The 20,077-nt window shown below is 43.9% G+C and overlaps 3 protein-coding genes across 4 annotated transcripts; 1 reads left to right on the forward strand and 2 right to left on the reverse strand.

Moving 5' to 3' along the window:
* Positions 1-1,115: 1,115 nt before the first annotated feature.
* bod1 (biorientation of chromosomes in cell division 1) lies at positions 1,116-4,706 on the reverse strand. The gene is made up of 4 exons (XM_080014255.1): positions 4,384-4,706; positions 3,787-3,911; positions 3,028-3,269; positions 1,116-2,327 (listed from the first exon to the last, which is right to left on the reverse strand). Exons 1-3 carry the CDS (start codon positions 4,528-4,530, stop codon positions 3,029-3,031), a joined length of 513 nt encoding a protein of 170 aa, XP_079870381.1. The 5' UTR covers positions 4,531-4,706; the 3' UTR covers positions 1,116-2,327; position 3,028.
* Positions 4,707-4,860: 154 nt separating this feature from the next.
* Positions 4,861-10,804, forward strand: htatsf1 (HIV-1 Tat specific factor 1). Its single transcript, XM_080014276.1, has 10 exons — positions 4,861-4,911; positions 5,361-5,525; positions 5,897-6,128; positions 6,320-6,367; positions 6,676-6,830; positions 8,359-8,522; positions 9,067-9,163; positions 9,250-9,339; positions 9,617-9,754; positions 10,346-10,804. The coding sequence occupies exons 2-10, from the start codon at positions 5,361-5,363 to the stop codon at positions 10,625-10,627; spliced, it is 1,371 nt and encodes a 456-aa protein (XP_079870402.1). The 5' UTR covers positions 4,861-4,911; the 3' UTR covers positions 10,628-10,804.
* A 731-nt stretch (positions 10,805-11,535) lies between these two features.
* LOC307240482 (protein-tyrosine sulfotransferase 1-like) lies at positions 11,536-19,931 on the reverse strand. 2 transcript variants are annotated; one of them, XM_080014277.1, is made up of 6 exons: positions 19,799-19,931; positions 17,277-18,021; positions 16,682-16,840; positions 15,706-15,953; positions 12,377-12,590; positions 11,536-11,972 (listed from the first exon to the last, which is right to left on the reverse strand). In XM_080014277.1, exons 2-6 carry the CDS (start codon positions 17,682-17,684, stop codon positions 11,937-11,939), a joined length of 1,065 nt encoding a protein of 354 aa, XP_079870403.1. In that variant the 5' UTR covers positions 17,685-18,021; positions 19,799-19,931; the 3' UTR covers positions 11,536-11,936. The 2 variants fall into 2 exon arrangements, with proteins under 2 accessions (XP_079870403.1, XP_079870404.1); XM_080014278.1 differs by lacking the exon at positions 19,799-19,931 and adding an exon at positions 19,477-19,655.
* Between the last annotated feature and the right edge of the window lie 146 nt (positions 19,932-20,077).

Genomic DNA, 20,077 nt, shown 5'->3' on the forward strand with positions numbered 1-20,077 from the left:
TACACAGCGTGTGCGTGTGTGTGTATGTGTGTGTGTCTAGGGGTGGAGGCATATGGGTTGGATTCACTCATCAATAGCCTTCTGTTTGGATGTTTTGATGAGATGTGTTTTCTTTCCATCTCACTCAGCTGCAAAACAACATACCGCAGCTTCCCCGCACACAAAGCACCCACACAATGACCCTTAACCCCCGACCCCCCCCCCCCCCCCCCCCCCCCCCCCCACACACACACACACACACGCACGCATACACTCCAAACGAGCTACTATGCTACCAATGCAGGCGTGTGCGTGATATGGTAAACACCATGTATCGGGTGCACTCTTGTACTCTCCGTCCCTCATGTGACCCTGTTATGGCAAATATCAGCCGTATACACAGCGATTGTATGTCCGCACCTGGATGAAAGCACACGACTTCCATGTGAGTGTGTGCGCAATCTGTAAGTGTGCATAGACCAAGTATAGTACCATCATTAACACTATAGTTTCATGGTTGAAAGAAGGCCAAACAATATATATTGTTTGCTTTAGCAAATTTGTTCAGCTTTCAAAATATTGGAAAAATCCAGCTTAAAATGAGTTATTACTTTGCATGTTAGAGTATTAGTACATAATAAAAAAGCACGGGTGACCAAATTCTTTGGTCACCCGTGCACTTTTTCTAAAAATAATAGATAGGTGTATTAGCCTTGCCTGGACTCTAGGCCATTATGGAAATGTGGCGCTGTTGAAATAATACCTTTACAATACTTACAGAAAGGATAAGACCACTGGCTGTCTATCAGCCCACTCAAATATGAAAACACACTAGTGCACCACACACACACACACACACACACACACACACACGTGTGTGTCACTGCTCTTGCCAAAAACAAGTGGGTAAATCAATAAAGGTTACACAAACACAGCTTCTAACTGACCGAGGTCTAGCCCTGTGTTTATCGAGTCCCATACAGTGATCGTACTCATTTATGGACACATTCATTTAACCCTCTGGCAAGATTAGAAATCTAGGATTCCTCTAATTCACACCATAGAGGACAGTCAGCTTACACGTCAGGGAAAATACTTTATATATTATACTTTATACGTTTGTACTGATATTACATTAGTTATACATTTGTTACTGTTTTTCTTTGGGCAATAACATGCTATCTAATCCAAATTAACCTCAAAGCAAATGATAGTTTGTAGTTAATTGCCCTTGAGTGGATAATCAACATCAACTAGTGCAGTGTCAGAATATTTCTTCTTCTTCTTCTTTTCTTTTTCTTCATTTGGGCTGCCTTTGGATAGCAAAGGGAACTGGGGGACACTGTGATTATCTGTGGTTCTAAGTTTAGAAAGTACATTTTGCTGGTATTTATGATTCAGCCTATTCCCTGTCCAGGAAGTCGCTTTTTTATTTTATTTTATTTTTTTAATTTGGTCAATTTTGTCAGTTTTTTGCATCATTCCGCAGTGGTCAGTCCACCGGGGAAGTTCCAAGGGCCTAATGAGCACCGTTTTCATGTATACTCATTGACTGAATGATTCCCATTCCTGTCATACTTTAGGCATAATATTTGAATTTGAACATGTGGGTCTTTGCACCGTTTTCTTTCCAAAAAATCATTTTTTATTTTTATTTTTTTAAGGACAAGCTTGGAAAACCACCCCACCTAGTGGTTCTTTGGAACTACTGGTCCTGCCACGGAACTCCCAAACGGACGTGATTCTCTCCGTCTGGAATTTAGCGGCGAGTACGAAACACAAGAAGGAAAGGAATCTCTACCAGTCATAAGTAGTAGAACACATTAGTAGTACTCAAGCAGTACAAAAATCTCAACATCCCTGTCTAAAGTCTTTCTTGTATAGGCACCATGGTGCTTGTAGACCCACAATTCACCACATGTGGAATCAACTTCTTTACCTTTCTTTTTTGGTAATTTTATTGTGCATTTTTTTTTTTTTTTTAAACAAACATTCTTTTTTTAATGTAGTTCACAACTACATGCTGCTCACCCGGGTGTCAATTAGCAAGCAACACATAAATCAAGATTCTTAACGAGTCCCAACTTGACCCAAGCTGCACTGAATGTTGCATTTCTGTCTGTGCAGTGGCCAAACACAGCTCGGTGCACAACAGACATGTCCTCACACACATGTTGGGCCCAAAATACGAACAGAACCTTCAAGACAACAGTCTCTCATAAAAAACCGAGGTAGTATATGAAACCTCCTCCTCCTCTTCCTCTTTTCTTCCTTTCATGGTACGACGTCCCAAAATGGGGAGCCCAGCTCTAGAACCTCCTGATACACCAGAAGTGTAGCATGTGCAGCTGTGGCAGGTGGACAGAAAAAAGTTCAAGTTCAAGTTCAAGAAATTATTTGTCACATACATACACATACGGTCATACATATATGCAGTGAAATGTCATGACACCCGGTGATTACGCACAAGCTCTATAAGCTCGAAAAATACTCAAATGTGCGTAAATAAGATTGTTGGAATTTAACAGACCACTCTAGTGTAGAATCAACTTTTAGTCGTCACACACATTTTACATTACCATTGACCATTTTCTTGATGATCATTCACATTTTTAGATTGTTAATATTGTCTCTTTTTGCGACCATACAAAATGCTGCAAAATTAAGTAACATTGATAAAAGAAAAATCTGGTATCTTAGTTATCAGCACGACCAGGAGATCAAGGTAGGTTTATCACAATATCTTTTGAATGTTACAAAACGGGAAGTAAAGAGAATATCAGGTGAGGGGTAATGCAAAATGTGCAGGCCGAGTAAATGGGCTAAAGCCCAATTTGATAACTTTAATACCTGTAATACAAAAAAAGGAATAGCTACTTGTTTTGTTGCTCCTCCTAGGTGCATTTATCTTGTTAAATGAGTTACTTTATAAGGCTGCTGGTGCTGCTCTCAATGTATAAAATGACCTAAGTAAGGCAGTATTTAAGATCAAGATCAGGAAGAGGCTGATCTTAGATCTTTGAACTTCTATTCTGTGTACTGACTGACCTCAGGGGGTTTTCGGACCAGCACATGGTGGGATTTCTGGCTGTTCCATCGGTTGTTCAGGGGGTGTCGGATTGGGATTGGGGTTTGGGTTGGGGTTGGGGTTGGAGGGACTCTCCTCTCTCCTCTCTCCTGAAAGGAAGTCATGGATGGCAGTCTCGATGTGTGGGCGAAACGTGTGGTTCAGTTTGGGGTCCACAACCTGAGTAATGATCCTGTCCACGCCAGACTCCAGCATGCCTGACCTGAGGACAGCACAGAGGAAAAAAACAAGCAAATCACCACAACAAAAGGTGCAAGATTGGATTGGAACACCTTCATATTATGCTTTTATGTATGTGTGAAAAATAACAAAACAGAAATAATGTCAATAATTAATGAATATGATCAGCATGAGAATGAGTTTATTCCCCCCGGTGCATTTACATGTACAAGTTGTCACGGTGAGGCTTGGTGCGTTTCTACAAACAGTTATCATTTTAAAAAAAAACTGTCTGAGAGAAAAATAATATGATGATAATAATAATAATCAAAACATTTTTGAAAAAAGTACCTGCAAAATAAAAGAGCACATATGAACACAATAAGCCAAAGAAAACCAAAACAGTATATAATAATAAATCATATAAATATGCAGAATATACGAATGTGTCTATGCACAGGATGAGTTGGTATGGGTACATAGGGTATAGATTATAATTATAAATAATTGCTGTGTGTTTACAAATCGATAACAGTTTGTAGGCTGTTACTGATGCTTACTGTACAACACTTTGCCTCAGTCCGTTTCTCATCTGGTTCTTGTTGATGGACGCGTTCCACTCCTGCGTGCTGAGGTGCGTCGTGACGAAGTTGTCAACTTTCTGCCGCAGATTCTGATAGGCAGGCTGGCAAGGCAATCACATAAAGTTCACTTCAAGATCACCAAGTGGTGGTATTGCATTATTTGTGTCGCTACTGTCGGTAGATCTGTTTCCCCCCCCCCCCCCCCACTTGACAATCTCCCGTTTGCGAAGCACCGCTCTGTGCGGCGTTCCTATGACGTCGGACCTCGGAGAAAAAAAACAAAAAAAACCGAACTCTTTTCTTATTTGAAAAGACGCGAAACATAACTCTAAACCATTCTGCACTTTTCGCCTTTGTGTCAACGTGCGCGTTGTTGCTTGTGGGATCCACAAGCTTTTCCCAATAAACACAATTTCACTGCGGGTGTCCGTGTTTTCCCGAAAATAATCCATGGAACACATTAAGCTCGGAAGTGTGTGTGTGTGTGTGTGTGGGGGGGGGGGGGGGCCTAGTGACCTGGTAATACAGATGTCTGAGTTCCCCGGGAACGCAGCATCACTCTTCAGCGCCTACCTTTGTGTCCACATCAGCCAGGCAGTCTCGGCGGAACTCATCGAAAAGACCTCGGTTTTTCAGATGTTCCACAATTAGGGCAATAAGCTGCGGGTCGCCCGGAGGGAGGTTTGCCGCGCCGGCGTTGCTACTGCCGCCCTCCGCCATGCCAGGGCGAATGCAAGTTGTTCACTGACGCTTTGTTTACGATCTGAACGGGCGACTCACTGGCTGGGGGGGGGGGAGCAGGCGAAGTCAAACGCGTGTTTTGCCCACCGGAGGGGTGCGTTCGGTTTGTCCCCTATGGCCTCTTCTCGGCGGGTTAAGCCTCCCGCTCTGCCCGGTCGGTGTTTAAAACGCCGCGTTCTGCGGGAACGGCCGTGCCGCAAAGCAAACGCCCCGTCGTTAAACCCACGATGCGCATGCGTGCTCCAAGTGGCGCGACACCGGAAGTTGATCTTTTATTTTTATTTTAATTTTTTTTTTTTTTTTTTTACCGGAAGTTGTTTTGTTCATTTGAGTCTCGTTGTGGAGTAGCTTGCCGCTAAGGTTAGCCAGTTAATTATATTGTATTGTCTAGAAGGTGCTTGATAAAATAAGTATCCAGCCCATCAGACTTGTAGCTTGAATGAGTCTCTTGGGTTTAAAAACACGATAGTAACCTTCCTCATCTGTAGAATTCTACCATACGTGGTTGCCGTTAGTTAGCTAAGTAGCTAGCTAAGTAGCTAGCATCAACCTAGCATAGTAGTGTTTACTTCTATCAGTTGATTGCCTCACTTGCACTATTTAGAGTATAGAGATGAGATCTTTATGAGATAGTGGTAGAATATAGTAAAGGGGATAGAGGTGCTTATTACATAGATAGGTCAGTGGATGTGTGGTCCAGGTGTAGTCTGAAGAGACTACCCCTATTTAGTCAAGTATATTATCGTTTGCTTTTTGGAAATATCGCTTGTGAAGTTCTAAAGTATTTCATGTATTTTTTGTCGTTGCAGATGAGTGGTGACTCGGATGGGAATAAGGAATTTTTGGAGCAGCTGCGAATGCAGCAGCTCTATGATCAGCGAAAGGAAGATGCTTCTGACCCGTATTCCTACACAGATCCAGAGGACGGGACCGTTTATGACTGGGACCATGACAAGAAAGCCTGGTTCCCTAAAGTATGATATCACTAGTTAATAAGTACTCTCTCAGCCTTAGATTATGTCACCAGACTGTGTTTGAGGTAAAGCTGTCTTGATAAGTGTCCCCGGTGATGGTTCAAAATACAGCTGATATACTCTTTGGTAAGCTCCAAAGTGTCCATATTGATCCAGCCAGAATCTGCCTTGGACTCATTTGGAAAAGGTTGTTTTATTATTACAATACCTTTGACCATTCTAGCATTATTGTAAATTTCCCCGGTGTGGTACTAATAAAGGTCTATCTTATCTTGTGTTATCTTATTAGTTATCTCTACTACACAGTGGATAGGAAATCCCACAGTAATCCCACATGCAAATCTGTTTATTTATTTTCTGTTTCCCTGAAGATTACAGAGGACTTTATTGCAGCCTACCAGGCCAACTATGGCTTCACTCAGGATGGAGTTCCAGAAGCCAATCCCCCTGCAGCGGAAAGCACTGATCCCGTAGTCCCCAGCAAAGACAGCAGTGCCAAAGGACCTGAGACCCCTGGATCCACTCCAACCCAGAAATCATCACAGGACCAGATTCCAGCCAAAGACAGCAAGCAGAAAGGAGAGAAGAGGAAGGTGGAGCCAGGTATGGTGTAACTAGACAGGGTCTTTAAAATGTGGATGATAGGACTTGACACATTCATAAATACATCACTGGTATAAAAATGATGAATCAAAACAGCCAATTAATTACTTCTCACGTTTCTGATTGTTCATGATTGCTATATTTTTTCCTATAGTGGATGAATGTAAAAGTATGTTGTATTTTCTGTGTAGGATGGTTCGACGTGGACAACAACAAGAACACAAACGTCTATGTGTCTGGTTGGTCTATGTGCATCTTTTTTCCTTTTTATTTCCTGTAGTTTCCCTTTTCCTATTCTTCTCAATTCAGTTAAATTCTATGGATCTTGATAAAATGTGTTGATGAAAACATGTCACCAAAGCATTAATGTAAACAGAATACATTTGCTAAGTAAACGAATCCAAATTGACCATATACAGTATAGTGTAAAAATAAATTGCTGTGCATTAAAACATTTCCTGTTTTGTGACATGAAGTTAATTTGAATGAATTTATTTCCCTCTCCTTTCCTTTTCTTCTGTTTATCCTTTTCCCTGCTACTCTGCAGGCCTGCCTCCTGACATCAGCAATGAGGAGTTTGTGGAGCTGATGTCTAAGTGCGGTATTGTGATGAGGGACCCCATCACAGAGGAGTACAAAGTGAAACTCTATAAGGACGGACAGGGCAACCTGAAGGGCGATGGCCTCTGCTGCTACCTCAAGGTCCGTCAGGCTGCTTCCCTTTCTGCATGCATGGTTTTGTGTTTATCCAATTGTCTCTCATGGAAAATCTTACCCCAGGGCCCCCTATCTCTTAACCCACACAAAGATTTGCACATATCCTGCAAATTCCAATACCAACATGTATTTATATAATAATATATAATAGACAAATATTATTATAGCAAAACTATTTAGAAATGTGAGTCTGAGTGTGCGTCATCGGATTTGTAAATGTGTAAAAGAATCTGTAAATGCATACTGAGATTTGTGAATTTGTACATGACTGCAAATGCAGATCAGAATCTGTGAGTGTGTGTAGGTGTGTGTAATTATTAACAATTTGTTAATGTGTAAAAAAATCTCCCAATCTGTATTGAGATTTGCAAGTGTATTGATATTTTTAAATGTGTAGACAAATCTGTAAATGCGGACATACATCTGTAAATGTGTAAACAACTCTGTCAATGCGGACATGGATATTAATGGCTAAAAAGTCTTAAGTATTTTGCTCCAAGAGCTGCGAATACAGACCAGTTACAGACGGGTCTCTCAGTTGGCTGTCTCATTACACGTGACCTTTGCTACAATTCTGCCGTGGCAGAGATCTCCAAATGTGTGTGGTGATTTGTCAGTGAGCCCCGGTAGCTATACAGCCTACATACCACCAGTCGGCGGTAGCACCAGTGATTTCAAGCGTGACATTGCTGGGCTGGGTACAAATCTTAATACACTTGCAAATCTGAGTACAGATTTGGAGAATTATGTACACATTTACAAATGTGATTACGCACACACCAATTTGAATACACATTTTCAGTTTTCTATCTACATTCACAAATCTCAGCATTAGCATCTCTGGGTTGCCACAGTTATCGGTGTTGCCGGTGTTACACGGTGTTCGGGCATACACAGATTACATTACTTTTCCCACCGTCTTTTTGTCTTTTTTTTTGTTTGTTTGTTAAATAAATAAAGCCCTTTTAATTTTCCCATATCAGCACCCACGTAAAAAAACAACAACAACTTGAATTTGTAAAATACTAAGCGTGTTATCAATACTTAGTCAGACTCTGTGAAAGTGGCTTCATGCGCGCACAGCAGAGTCGCACAGTCCGTCATATTTCACTTATCATGGGGGGAGAGGAGAGAAAGAAGGCTCTGGAGCACCTTAGATCAGGTCTAGATTGGAAACTGTCTGCCTCCTTGTGCAATCTCCATGCCTCATCAGCGCCTGTGCAAAACAGGAACACCGGTGTTATGAGTTTATAAACCGGTGGGAAAAATTCCTCACCGTGGTATCCCTACTCAGTATGCATTTACAGATTATTTTCCACATTTACAATCTGATCCACACACAAACGGATTGAGATAGGCGTACAACTCTCTACTCATATTTGTAAATAGTTTTGCTACAATAATAAGCCCCATATAGTCTCCTCTGACCGATTCAAGAGCTGGGGACCTTGCCATAGAAGGTTTGGGAACCCTTCTTTTAAGGTGTTGTGTGTGATCTTGTACCCCTGTGCAGAAGGAGTCTGTGGCCCTGGCTCTGCGTCTGATCGACGAGTCGGAGGTCAGAGGTTACAAGCTCCACGTGGAGGAGGCGCGCTTTGAGCTGAAGGGCCAGTACGACTCCAGCAAAAAGAAGAAGAAAAACAAAGAGTACAAGAAGAAGTTGCAGCAGCAGCAGAAGTACTTTTTTGTTCCCCTTCCAATTTGGTCACAGTTAGCGGGAACAACGTGGCGAGATGCATCGCGGAGCTGGTTTCTAACTGGATTGCGATTTCAAAATAAAGGGGAAAAACAACAGAGGGCAGAATCACCAATCCACACCATAGATCCAGCATATTACAACCATATATATGAAAAGGGAAAAAGTCTGAACTATAAAAAATAGTTCAACTTAATATGCAACTTGAATTCACCGTCTTTGCGCATTTAATGCAGAAAGAATAAAGACGTTATAATTGGCCTCCATCCAGTCTTCGTTAAAAATAGTGTGCAGTGTATGCAGTGTACCCCCCCCCCCCCCCGTTGAAATATTATTGGCTGTTGTGTCACCTTAATCATCACTTATTTCGAAATTAAAATCATTCACCCCTAAGCGCCTTTCCTTTGACACCAACCTTTTCCTCCGGTGCATTGTAGAAACTCGTAGTACCAGTGAAAAGGTGGAATGTGACAGAAAACAAACTAAAGGGCTCGTCCACTCCTGCCGTGTTTGTTTACGCTTCAGACAGCTGGACTGGCGGCCTGAGAAGCAAGGAGACGTGAGGAAGAGACACGAGAAAGTCGTCATCATCCAGAACATGTTCCATCCGAGTGACTTTGAAGTGAGAAGACGCACGCACGCACGCGCGCACACAGTTTTTACCAAATGTCTACTAATCATTTCTTGACACCCCCTTCCCCCGCTCAGGAAGACCCTTTAGTGCTGAACGAGTACCGTGAGGATCTGCGGACAGAGTGTGAGAAGTTTGGGCAGGCCAAGAAGGTCATCATCTTCGATGTGAGTTCAAGGTCACCGGATCATCGTGCCTTCCGCGTTCAACCGGATTCCCGTTTTCAGCTTCCAACTTTCCCAGCCGGGAGAGATTTAGCCGAACAGCGCTGGAATTATTTACATTCTGTGATTGTGTGAAGCTGATCCCGGGCGGAGAGCGCCGCAAATGTGATGCAGGCAGCAGTTCCCGCCGTGTTTTTCATTCTGTTGATGATGGTGAGACTCTGACAGGAATGATTGTTTTTTAATTTCATTTGTAATTTTATTTAATTGTGTGTTGCAGAGACATCCAGACGGCGTGGCCTCTGTAGCTTTTAAGGAGCCCGACCAGGCTGATGCCTGCATTCAAGCACTGGACGGACGCTGGTTTGGAGGCAGAAAACTCTCTGCTCAGCTGTGGGATGGAACAACGGACTACCAGGCACGGATTTATATTTACTGTGATGATGGGGGGGAAAAATCAATACAAATAGTTATTCTTTTTTTGAAGGATGGTGTGTTTTATTTCCTAGCCTTCATTAATGGAATGTGATGACCCTGACCCTACCCAGTTTTTTGTTTTTTTTTTTGGACTAAAATTGTCTCTGCTTGGCAACTCAAGAGCGCTGAGGAGTTAAACCGTTCGTTCTCGACCCCAGGAAACGGTCGCAAGTCCCCAATAATCCATTTCCCAGTTGCTTTTAGGGAAGAATACGTGAATGGGAGCTTTAAGCCGGTTTATTCTCTTTTACCATGAATACTAAGGTCTTTATGGTGTTTGTGTGCTGACTTAACTTCTGTGGTATAGGGCACACTTGAATGCTTAAAAGACCAAAAAGCAACAACCATATGACAGAACCCAGTGCGTTTAAGAATATAAATCCTGAGAAAATATCATCTGGAAATGTATTCGCTAATTTTAACCATGTAAACTGAAAGATAATTAAGATATTCTTTTGTTTTACAACTGAATTTGTCAGGACTGTAAATTGCCAACGTGTGTGTGCGTGTGTGTGTGCATGTGCGGGCGCAGGTGGAGGAGACGTCGAGGGAGCGTGAGGAGCGTTTGAAGGGCTGGGCTAACTTCCTGGATACCAGCACCAAGGCGGGGCAGCCGGCGCCGGACTCCAACGGAGCCCCTTCCGCAGACCCGGCACAGGCGGCCGCAAAGGCATCCGCACCCCCGGCCCCAGACCCCGCCCACCCAGACCCCGCCCCTGCCCACCCAGACCCCGCCCCCGCCCAGCCGGCCACAGAGGAAGAGGAAGTGGACTCCACCGACAGCAGCCTGGCAGGAAGTGATGAGGAAGCCTAAAAGTCGGACTTGAGCGTGATCTCCATGGCGACGAGCGCCCTGCTGCGTAAAAGCAAACTGAACTACTGGGAAAATCCTTGCTGAGCAGGAGAGAAGGGAATTGGACAGTTGCAGTGGAAGGCATTCAAGATGTTTTATAATTGGTTTAATTCAGTGGAATAAAAGTGTTGTCCCCCATTTTCCACTTCCAGATTTGTTGAATGACAGAACAAGTTTAACTGGAGAACTGTGTGTGTGTGTGTGTGTGTGTGGACTGTATTTCCTGATGAAAGATTCTTGTGGACATCTTAAGCTGGACACCAACCTGACTGACCTAGAGGTGCCAGAAACCTTCCAGTTTCAAGGAGCTAGTTCTTTTTCCCAGAACTTCTGGGATGAGCTGGGTACAGGGGGAGATAATTGTTTTTGTGTCGACTTAAAAAGAAACTGAAGATTACACTGAAATTACACATTATATAAAATATCTCAGCCATATGGCAAACTACATTTCATGTCACTGAATTTACCATTTTAGACTTTGAACTTGAATAAATAAGATAATGTGGCATTGTGGATACAAGTGGTCTCAAATTAAAACTGGGCATGCAATCTGGTCGGTGCCATATCAATAAGGATCAAGCTGCGTATATAGCCACGGCTGTTGGACGACGTGTCTGTAATTGCTATATACTTCTTACAGTTTGGGACCTCGAGTCCAGTGGCCACGGCTGAGAGATCAAGAGGAAGGAACATTTCAGTAATTCAGCCATTTATTAGAAAGGCCTTCCATTCAAAAAGACAATACATCACTGGATGTTTTAGCCATTTGCTGGTCTTTGGCGGACAAAGCTGGACGGCAATCCTTCCAACTCCGGAACTTCACGTTGTTTAAGCGTTGAGCGTTAAGAGCGAACAGAGAAAACAGAGAACACCTTGAAGTCTTTAATGAATGATCAACAAAATAATTTGTTAGGAAAATAAAATTACATATTAAAAAATATACAAGTATGCTCTATGAACATTTACTGCAGTCTAAGCAATTCATTTGTGCAATACACATTCACATTGTTTGGTGAGTTTCTTACAAATCAGACATATCAAAATACTGCTATGACACGGCCTACGTACGAGAACACAGGGAATTCTAACGACACTGTTGTGAAGGAAATGATGGCAGGTGTTAAGCGGGGAAGTTCCCTTTGTGTAGTGTTGTTCTTATTCTCAAAATGCAAACTCAACACATACAGTATGTTCAATATTAAGTACTGGGACCTGAACATTCGCTGGGAAAAATGGGATGAATCGGTTCCTTAAGTTTTTCCTCTTGTTCTTAGCTGGAATGTGGAGTTTGTGTCACCCTCAGACTCTGTAGAGCGGAAGGACAAATGCATTAGTGGATTTTACCGAATTTATTACCATCTATAAAATGCACATTCCAAAGAACGAGAACTTTCTTGTTTATCTTGAAATTATATGAGATGGGTTTTTTACTATCATTAAAAATTACTTTTTTTGCCTTTTCTGATGTATTATTTGTTCTTTTCATTTCTGTTTTTCTATCATTGGTTGTTGGTTGTTGTGTTAAATTAGCAACAAAAAAAAAAAAAATTGTCTAAAAGGGCCTCAATAATAAAATGCCTATAGGTTTATAGAACATGATGACTGATGACTAAATAAGGTCAGTGGAATAAAAACCAAATCTTCCTGATTGAGAGATCAGGATTTCTCACACCTACTATTTGCGTCACTGCACTTGGAGTCTCATCGTACCTTGGGCCTTGCCTGTGACGCGTTGAGGAGAGAGGCAATGGGCTCCACTCCCCTGTAGTCGGGAGGGTTGGCTCTGGGGTCGTAGCCCAGCTGCGCCAGCATGGGGGCGATGTCCGCCATGTCCTGCAGCACGTCGGCGGGGATGTGACCCACCCACTTGGACAGCGCCTCCGTGTTCACCGGCTTCATCACCTGATCCGTGGAGCGCTCCATCCTGCGGGGCGGGGGCGAGCATGTTTAGCGTGTATTGTTGTTGTTGTTGTGTGTGGTGCGTTGCCAGGCAACAAGGTGCTCGCTCGGCGCTACGGTCACATCGTAGGGTTGGACAGAAACGGAGGTACACTTATTCCCTTCTGATGAGGAAGTGAGCATTTATAAACTGCTGTGTGTGTGTGTTTGAAAAGAGGTTGTAAAACCATGACTTCGGCAAAAATATTTGTTTTAGCCATTATATTGCCACACACACACACACACACACACACACACACACACACACACACACACACACACACACACACACACACACACACACACACACACACACACACACACACACACACACACACACACACCTTTTGACTGCATGCAATTCAAGACGTTTATTTGTCACATACATATGTTCATACATTTATGCAGTGAAATGTCTTTGCAATGCACCCGGAGATTATGCACAATAGACTGCTGATTCCTAAAACGTAATGCAGTTAGTGAATAGAATAATATAAATAAAACTGAAATAAAATAACACTCAACAAGGTATGACAAATACAAATCTTATTTCCTGAAACTTCACATACTGTATTCTTGTAAAGTGCAGCTGCTTTCGATGCTTTTGGCGGCCTTTTTTTTGTACTTAAAAAAATAAAAATAAAATAATTAGAATAATAATTATTATTATATCAAGTCAAACAGGGCTGAGAATTGAAAGCCTTAAGCAACACATGCTGTTTTTTTTTTTTTTTTTTTTTTTTAAACAAACGGTTGCTGACATTTCCTTCCAACTCTACCCCCTGAAGAGTTCATAAACAAAGACATAGAACAAATATGTACATAGCCTCGGAACCAGTTTGGTGTTGAATCTGAATTATAAGTGGCATGTTTGTAATATTGTCCGTGTTATATTTATATTTAGGTAGGCCTGTCCTTTCACTTTACACAAAAAACACACGTCAACTGAATCCGAGTTGCTTGTTCTTATTGAAGGCTTTGCTGGCAGAGAGTATGAGCCCAAATCCCAAAAAGTAACTTCTCAGCCCTGCAGAGGGTCGCATCACCAAGTTTTTCAAATGCAATAGTTAAATGTGAACGTGTTGTCTTGTATCTGCTGGCAGGGCTCTTATTTTGAAGTCTGCAGCTAAACGTGCAACTTTCCACGTTGGCAGCAAAAACAGTAAACCTTAAAAACTTTCAAATTATCGAAATAAAACTGAAACCAAACTTTCAGATGCACCCGGGTACTTTCACACCGTCTCTGGATCCAAGAAAACACTTTTTGGAGAAATGTGTGTGTTCGACATTCACTCTTTGCACGCGTTCTCTCTTTAGAGCCAAGAATTTCAGGAATGAAATAGTCCATTTTGTGTAAAAGTTCACTGTCAGTAAACCTGCTCTCCATTTTTTTGAAAAACAAACTTGCGCTAAAAGCTCCGGAACACAAAGCGTATTAAGTAATCACATAATTACTTCTCATTTTCACGCACCCCCTTTTGCGGTCACCATCCGTTTCCTAAAATGCAACTGTGAAGATCTGTTTATTTGATTTTTTTTTTTTAACTGCCAAACAGTCCTGTGCAGGTATCGGGTGTTTGCTGCCGTGTGGCGTGGAGGGTGCGAGCAGGAAATGTGTTTGTGTGCAAGAGTGAGAGAAAAGGAAGGAGAGGCAGAGCTGTGAAATTGTACTTTTGGCAACGCCTCAATCCTGTGATTCAACTGCAATTCTGTACTGCAAAGCCAGCTGACGATGGACACCCAACGCAGCCTCCGGCATCAAAACCCGGCAGAGAATATTCCACATTCCAGCCAATTCCACACGGGAATTGACGCCGGAAAATTATGCAATACCATGTGTGGGACAGGATTAGTTGTTCTTTTGATTTGATTCTTGATCACTGTAAAAAAAAAAAAAAAAGGATAAAAGCAGAATTTAAATAAGAAATCTAAAAACCTCGAGAAAAAGAAGGTCAAATAAGTATGTTGTGTGTTTCTGGCTGCACTCCTGTCTCTCCTTATCGGCGCCTCTCCTCCCCCCTCCACTTCGTGCCTGCTCTCATTGGCTGCAGCTCGTGGCGTCACACGACCGGATATTAAACCTGCTTGAGATCGCGCCGGCGTCTGCGAGGGGCTCGGCGAGCGGTCGGATCGCGTCGTGAGCAGTTCACACTCGTCGCTCGAGGGAGCGTGCTCCGAATTTCTTCCGATCTGGGGCTTGGCTCGGCGCAAAAAAAAAACAACCTGTCGGCGAGTGGAAAACCAGGCCGGAACTCAGCATTCGGCTCTTTGAGATTCGCGATGTGGTTTAGAGATTTGAATGAATGCGATTTGATCATGAACAGAGTCCTCCCAGTGCTAGCAAACTTTGCGATCAACTGCCTTGAAAGCACAGGTGACAGCGAGGAGCGGCCATTAAACCCAAATCTCCAAATTGATGACATGATGTTTCTGTCGTGGATCTTTCCACATTACATTTGAAAACTGTTTTGTTCCGTATATTTTCGGACACACAAACACACATCCTGTGGATTCTGCTTCTCCGTCTGCACGTAAGCCAATGTGCACGGGTGTCCTGTAGAACGTCGGTGTGGCCGCTTGCTTTTACGCTTACCGATGCGATTTTGTCCATAACGTTGTGTGTCCACCGGGGGGCAGTGTCACATTTAGTAAACCGCAATGTACAGAAAATGGCGCAGAAAACTGAGGTCTAGACCCCAAAAATATGCATCTGCAAATAGAAATCTGCGCCCGAAACCTCATTCGCGAGGCGCGCTTATATCTGCAACATTTTCTTCCCCCCAGTCGAACCCGCCTCCCAACAGGAAGTCGAACGATTCAACCGATCAGCTGGTCTGACGCATTGTTGAGATTTGGGAGGTGTGCGCGTGAATGTTTCGCAGAAGTATAGTTCAGGCTAAGTACTGACTTAAATATTTTACTTTTTCTGTTTTGTATTTTTGACTATTTTTATAATATTTGACATTATTTGACATCTGAAACACCTTTTTCTAAGACCGTTTAAGCTAATGTCTGTGCTGAAGTGCGCCAAACCTCATCGGAGGAAACTCCTCGTATATGGAAATGTGCCCGCCGAAAATTAAACAGATTCCGATTCTGACCTGGAGAGAGACACGCCCCCGGCCTTCCCAATCAGGTCTTGGTGGTGCAGCACGGCCGGGTCCCACGGCAGCCCCAGGAAGTGCAGCAGCTTCTTCATCTCCTCTTCTGGGTTAAGAACCAGCTGCTCGTAGCGCACGGGCAGGCAGCTTCCCGTCTGCTGACACTGGCCGAGCATGTTCTCCACGGCGGCGCTCCACTTGGTCAGACAGTCCCTGTAGCTCTTCAGGTCGAAACCTTTAATGGTGACCTGCGAACAGGGGGAGAGAGAGGGAGAGAAGAGGTAGAGGGATAGAATGAAGGGGAATGAAATTGAAAAATAATTCAAATTAAAATAAATTTAAAAAATTTGGAGGTCATTTTTATTTTTCTCTTGTTTTTCTGTAGGTTACATTTGTTGTTTATTAGTAAGACTATGTAAGACTTTCTAAGACTTGTGAATGGCAACAGTTTAACAAATAGTCAATGATTCAGTCCTGAGCATGGCGGTTGAAGACAGTCTTGTTACGCACATTTGAGTATTTTTCGAGCTTATAGAGCTTATTGTGCATAATCACCGGGTGTCATGACATTTCACTGCATATATGTATGACCGTATGTGTATGTATGTGGCAAATAATCTCTTGAACATGAACTTGTGACTGAGAAAGTTTATAAATGACACGTGTCTCGCGTGTCCGAATTGCACCAAATTCGACACTGCACGTCCTTGTGTCCCGAGCAACCCACCCACCGAGTGTGAAGTCGATCAGATGAACCGTCGAGATAATCGAAGGACCGCCATTTTCTTTTTATATTGCTATTTCATGGCTTGATTTTTATTCTCCCTAATTTTTTATGTGAGCTGCTGCAACACTGATATTTCCCCCCAGGGATGAATAAAAGTATCCATCTATCTAATGTAAACGGGACTCAGCACATTCACCTTTGGACCGACCAAACCCCCTTTAAAAAGGCAAAGCAAACTGTGACACACACCTTCCGCGATATCATGGAGTGCACGGTAGCGCGTCCGTCCCGGAGCATGAGGACGAACTTGGCCTTGGGGAAGAGGTGAGCCAAGTAGGACATCGACTTCAGCGCAAACGGGTCCTTGTTGCACAGACGAAGCGCTGGCTCCCCGTGGCCCACGATCACCTGGACAGGACGGGACGCATTTTCAAAGAGCATCATGTAGTGATGTGCTTTAAAGCGGGAGTTAAACCCTGGGCTTAGGGTTGGAGGAATTATCAGGATAGATTCAAGATTTTTTATTTGTCACATACATATACATACTTCCATACATATATGCAGTGAAATGTAATAAATATTACATATCTTTGTAATCTATCTCATATATTTATAAGGGATATTACATATCCCTTTTGCAATCACTGGGAAAAGCACAAACACTTTGATATAACACAGAATTGTCAGACCTCAATGAAAATCCATCTTATTTCTTGCGGATCGTTCGGTCCTGTTTTCACGGTAACATTCTCAATATTCTCTGCGTCGCTTGATTGGACGCGGGACATCTCAACGCACCGCATCAAGGGTAAACAGACCAACCTGGCGACATCCCCCCGCTCACCTCTAGGAGGAACGCTCGCACCGCGGCGTCCAGCACCTGGTCCGTGACCCCGGCCTCGTTCAGCCGCATCCTCTCCTTAACGGACTGGCTCCAGGTGGCGCGCATGACCAGGAGGCGGGGGATGACGCGCGTCTCCTCCCCGCATCGCACGGCTTCGTGGGCGTCCAGTATGGCGCGCATCAGCGTGGTGCCGCTACGGGGGAAGCCGCCGATGAAGATGAGGGGCGTGTCCTCGGGGAAGAAGGGGGGCATGCTTTGACTCTGATTGGCTAACCTCAGGTTGAGCTCTGCCCACCTGTGGCGGTAGCTTTTGGGAGGACAGTCTATCCCGCTGATGCCCAGGTAAATGAGAGAGGCTGAGCAGAGCAGCAAAGAGCCCAGCAACAGGCTCATCCTGCTGTTCCTCATCTTCGGATTGTGGCCGTATTACGGCGGCATCAATTCTGGAAAACACCTTCACTATTCAGGGAGGATCTGGATAGTTGAAATGCCGAAATATGAAGTAAGAGTTTCTTTTTGTTTTTTGTTTTTATTTTAACTGCCCATCTGGCAGAGGGGGAGCAATGGAGGTGAGAAACCTGGCAGCAAAGAGGACGGAGGCCCGAGGAAGCGTAGGGAAAGGCTCTGGGATTGGGGTGAGAATTCAAAGATAAGAAGTTTCCAAACTCCCCCGAAGTCCCTCAGCGGTGCCGTCTGTGACCATGAAATTAGTTTCCGCGGCGGCTACATGACTTCCCCATCGAGCCTGCATGAAAGACCAAACAAAATGTCAAATTGCAGCAGCGGACGCGAGCTGCTTCAAGTTACTGAGGGCCAAACACAGTCCGTCTCCAAAAGACAGGATGTAACATATGACACCCATGAAAACAATATAACTGACAATTATTTTATTTGTTGCTCATCATACATCAGAATTATGCTTGTTGTTATTATGCCTTTGTCCCATCTTTACCCTGACACAACTTCCACACGATACAAGCGGTTCTGTATTTGATCCAATCGGAGTGTTAAAACCTTCATATACGATTTTACATCCGTATTTAGAGCCAACTGCCGAATTAATTTTAATTCTGTGGCCTGCATCTTAGACCTGCTCTCTGCGCGTGACTACTATTACCCAACAGTTCCGTTCAGTTTCTGTTATACTTGCAACTCCAAACAATTTATTTCAAGAGCATATATACAGTGCATAACAATTAATTAAGAAGCCACCCCGTCCCTTCTCATTTGCCAAAGGTGTTTTCCAAGGCATATGAATAAACATTTGCATCAGCTAAATAATATGCTTAATGAATACTTCTACCGGCACACATTGAACAGATGGGTTGCCCAATACAGAACTACAATGCAATCCAATCCGAACCAGCCTAATGACAACTGACTTGCATTGGTTTGTTTTAGCAGAGGGGAATAATCCAGGTTCAGAAATTAAAACTACCCTCTGAGATTCTGAGGCAACAATGTGAATTTGCCAATAAGCAGAAGCCAGAGATCAAACAAATAAGTTGATCGGTGCAAAAAACATGGCAGCACTTTTACTTTCCTAAACTGAAATGATCAGTGAGGTTCTTTTTTAGGGTGTATGAGCAAGAGAGGCTGGCGCCCCTTCCTGGACTTCGGTAAAGATCGCTGCAAAGTATAACCTTGATTTTCTCCAACTTCACATGCAACACAAAGTGCTTTGCGTCCAATTGGTAATCTATAAGATCAGCTGTGCTGGAGGAATTGCACTACGATCCCGGAATTCCATTTGAAATTATGTTTTAATGGGTTTTTTTTTTTTCTTATGGTGATGTTTACCTCAATATTTATTTCTCCCTTCTTCTGATCGATTGAATTTCCGTTATATTGTCGTCGCCCCCCCACTTGAGCTGGCGGGGATATCTTTTAATCAGAGGGCGCTGTTCTTTTTTTTTTTTTGTGAGCGTCCGTCCACATCGACAGTTTGCCAACCGCCACCCGTTTATTCAACTGCACAGCGCTGGTCTTTCACACGAGAGCGCCCGCTCCGCGCAATCCTAAGGCGGCACCCGCCAACAACATAAACAGAGCGTAATATAGAGTAGCACGTACATGTTTTGTTTGCCACACACACACACACATACACACAGACAATAATAGAACGGATTTTCACTTTAATAGAATGCAGTAGTGACATACTAGTAGTAATAATAATAATAATAATAATAATAATACTGACATTGGACAAAGTGCACCCAGTGAAACAAAGTCGACATTCCTCCCCAGTGGTGTCGTGGGTCACCATTTTGGACGGAGACCGGATTAAAGCCCAGGCCCCGCGGCCAGCACGGACCGAACATCTGTCCTGGACGGAGCCACGCGGCAACGCGTGCAGGGGTCCGCCCGCGGGTCGGCCCACCGCTGCCGATCCGTACCCCGAGTGACCGACCGCTGATCGCCTTCCCCCGACGAGACCCGAGTGGACGCACGTCCCGTCCCGTCCCCCCCCCGTCCCCCCCGCGCAGTTAGCAAAACAAACACCGCGGCGCGCACCCACTCACCTTCCTCCTCGTCGTCATGAGGGAACGACGAGATCCAAAAATCCCCAAATAGAAACGTGTTGTTTTTTGGTTTTTTTTGGACTCTGTCGGCGGTTATCGTCCGCACAACGTGATCAGACGTGACGGACGTAGAACCCAACGCGTTTTTTTTGGGGGGGGGGGGGGGGGGGGCTGGGGGCGGGGGGGGCCCGCTCAGTTAAACCGTGTCGGACTCGAACGGGGCGCGTCCGCCGTGCGGGGCGACCAACGCCGCGGAGGGAAGGTAGCAGCTGGCAGCTG

This window comes from Zeus faber, assembly GCF_960531495.2.
Source record: "Zeus faber genome assembly, chromosome: 14".
NCBI lineage: Eukaryota > Metazoa > Chordata > Actinopteri > Zeiformes > Zeidae > Zeus > Zeus faber.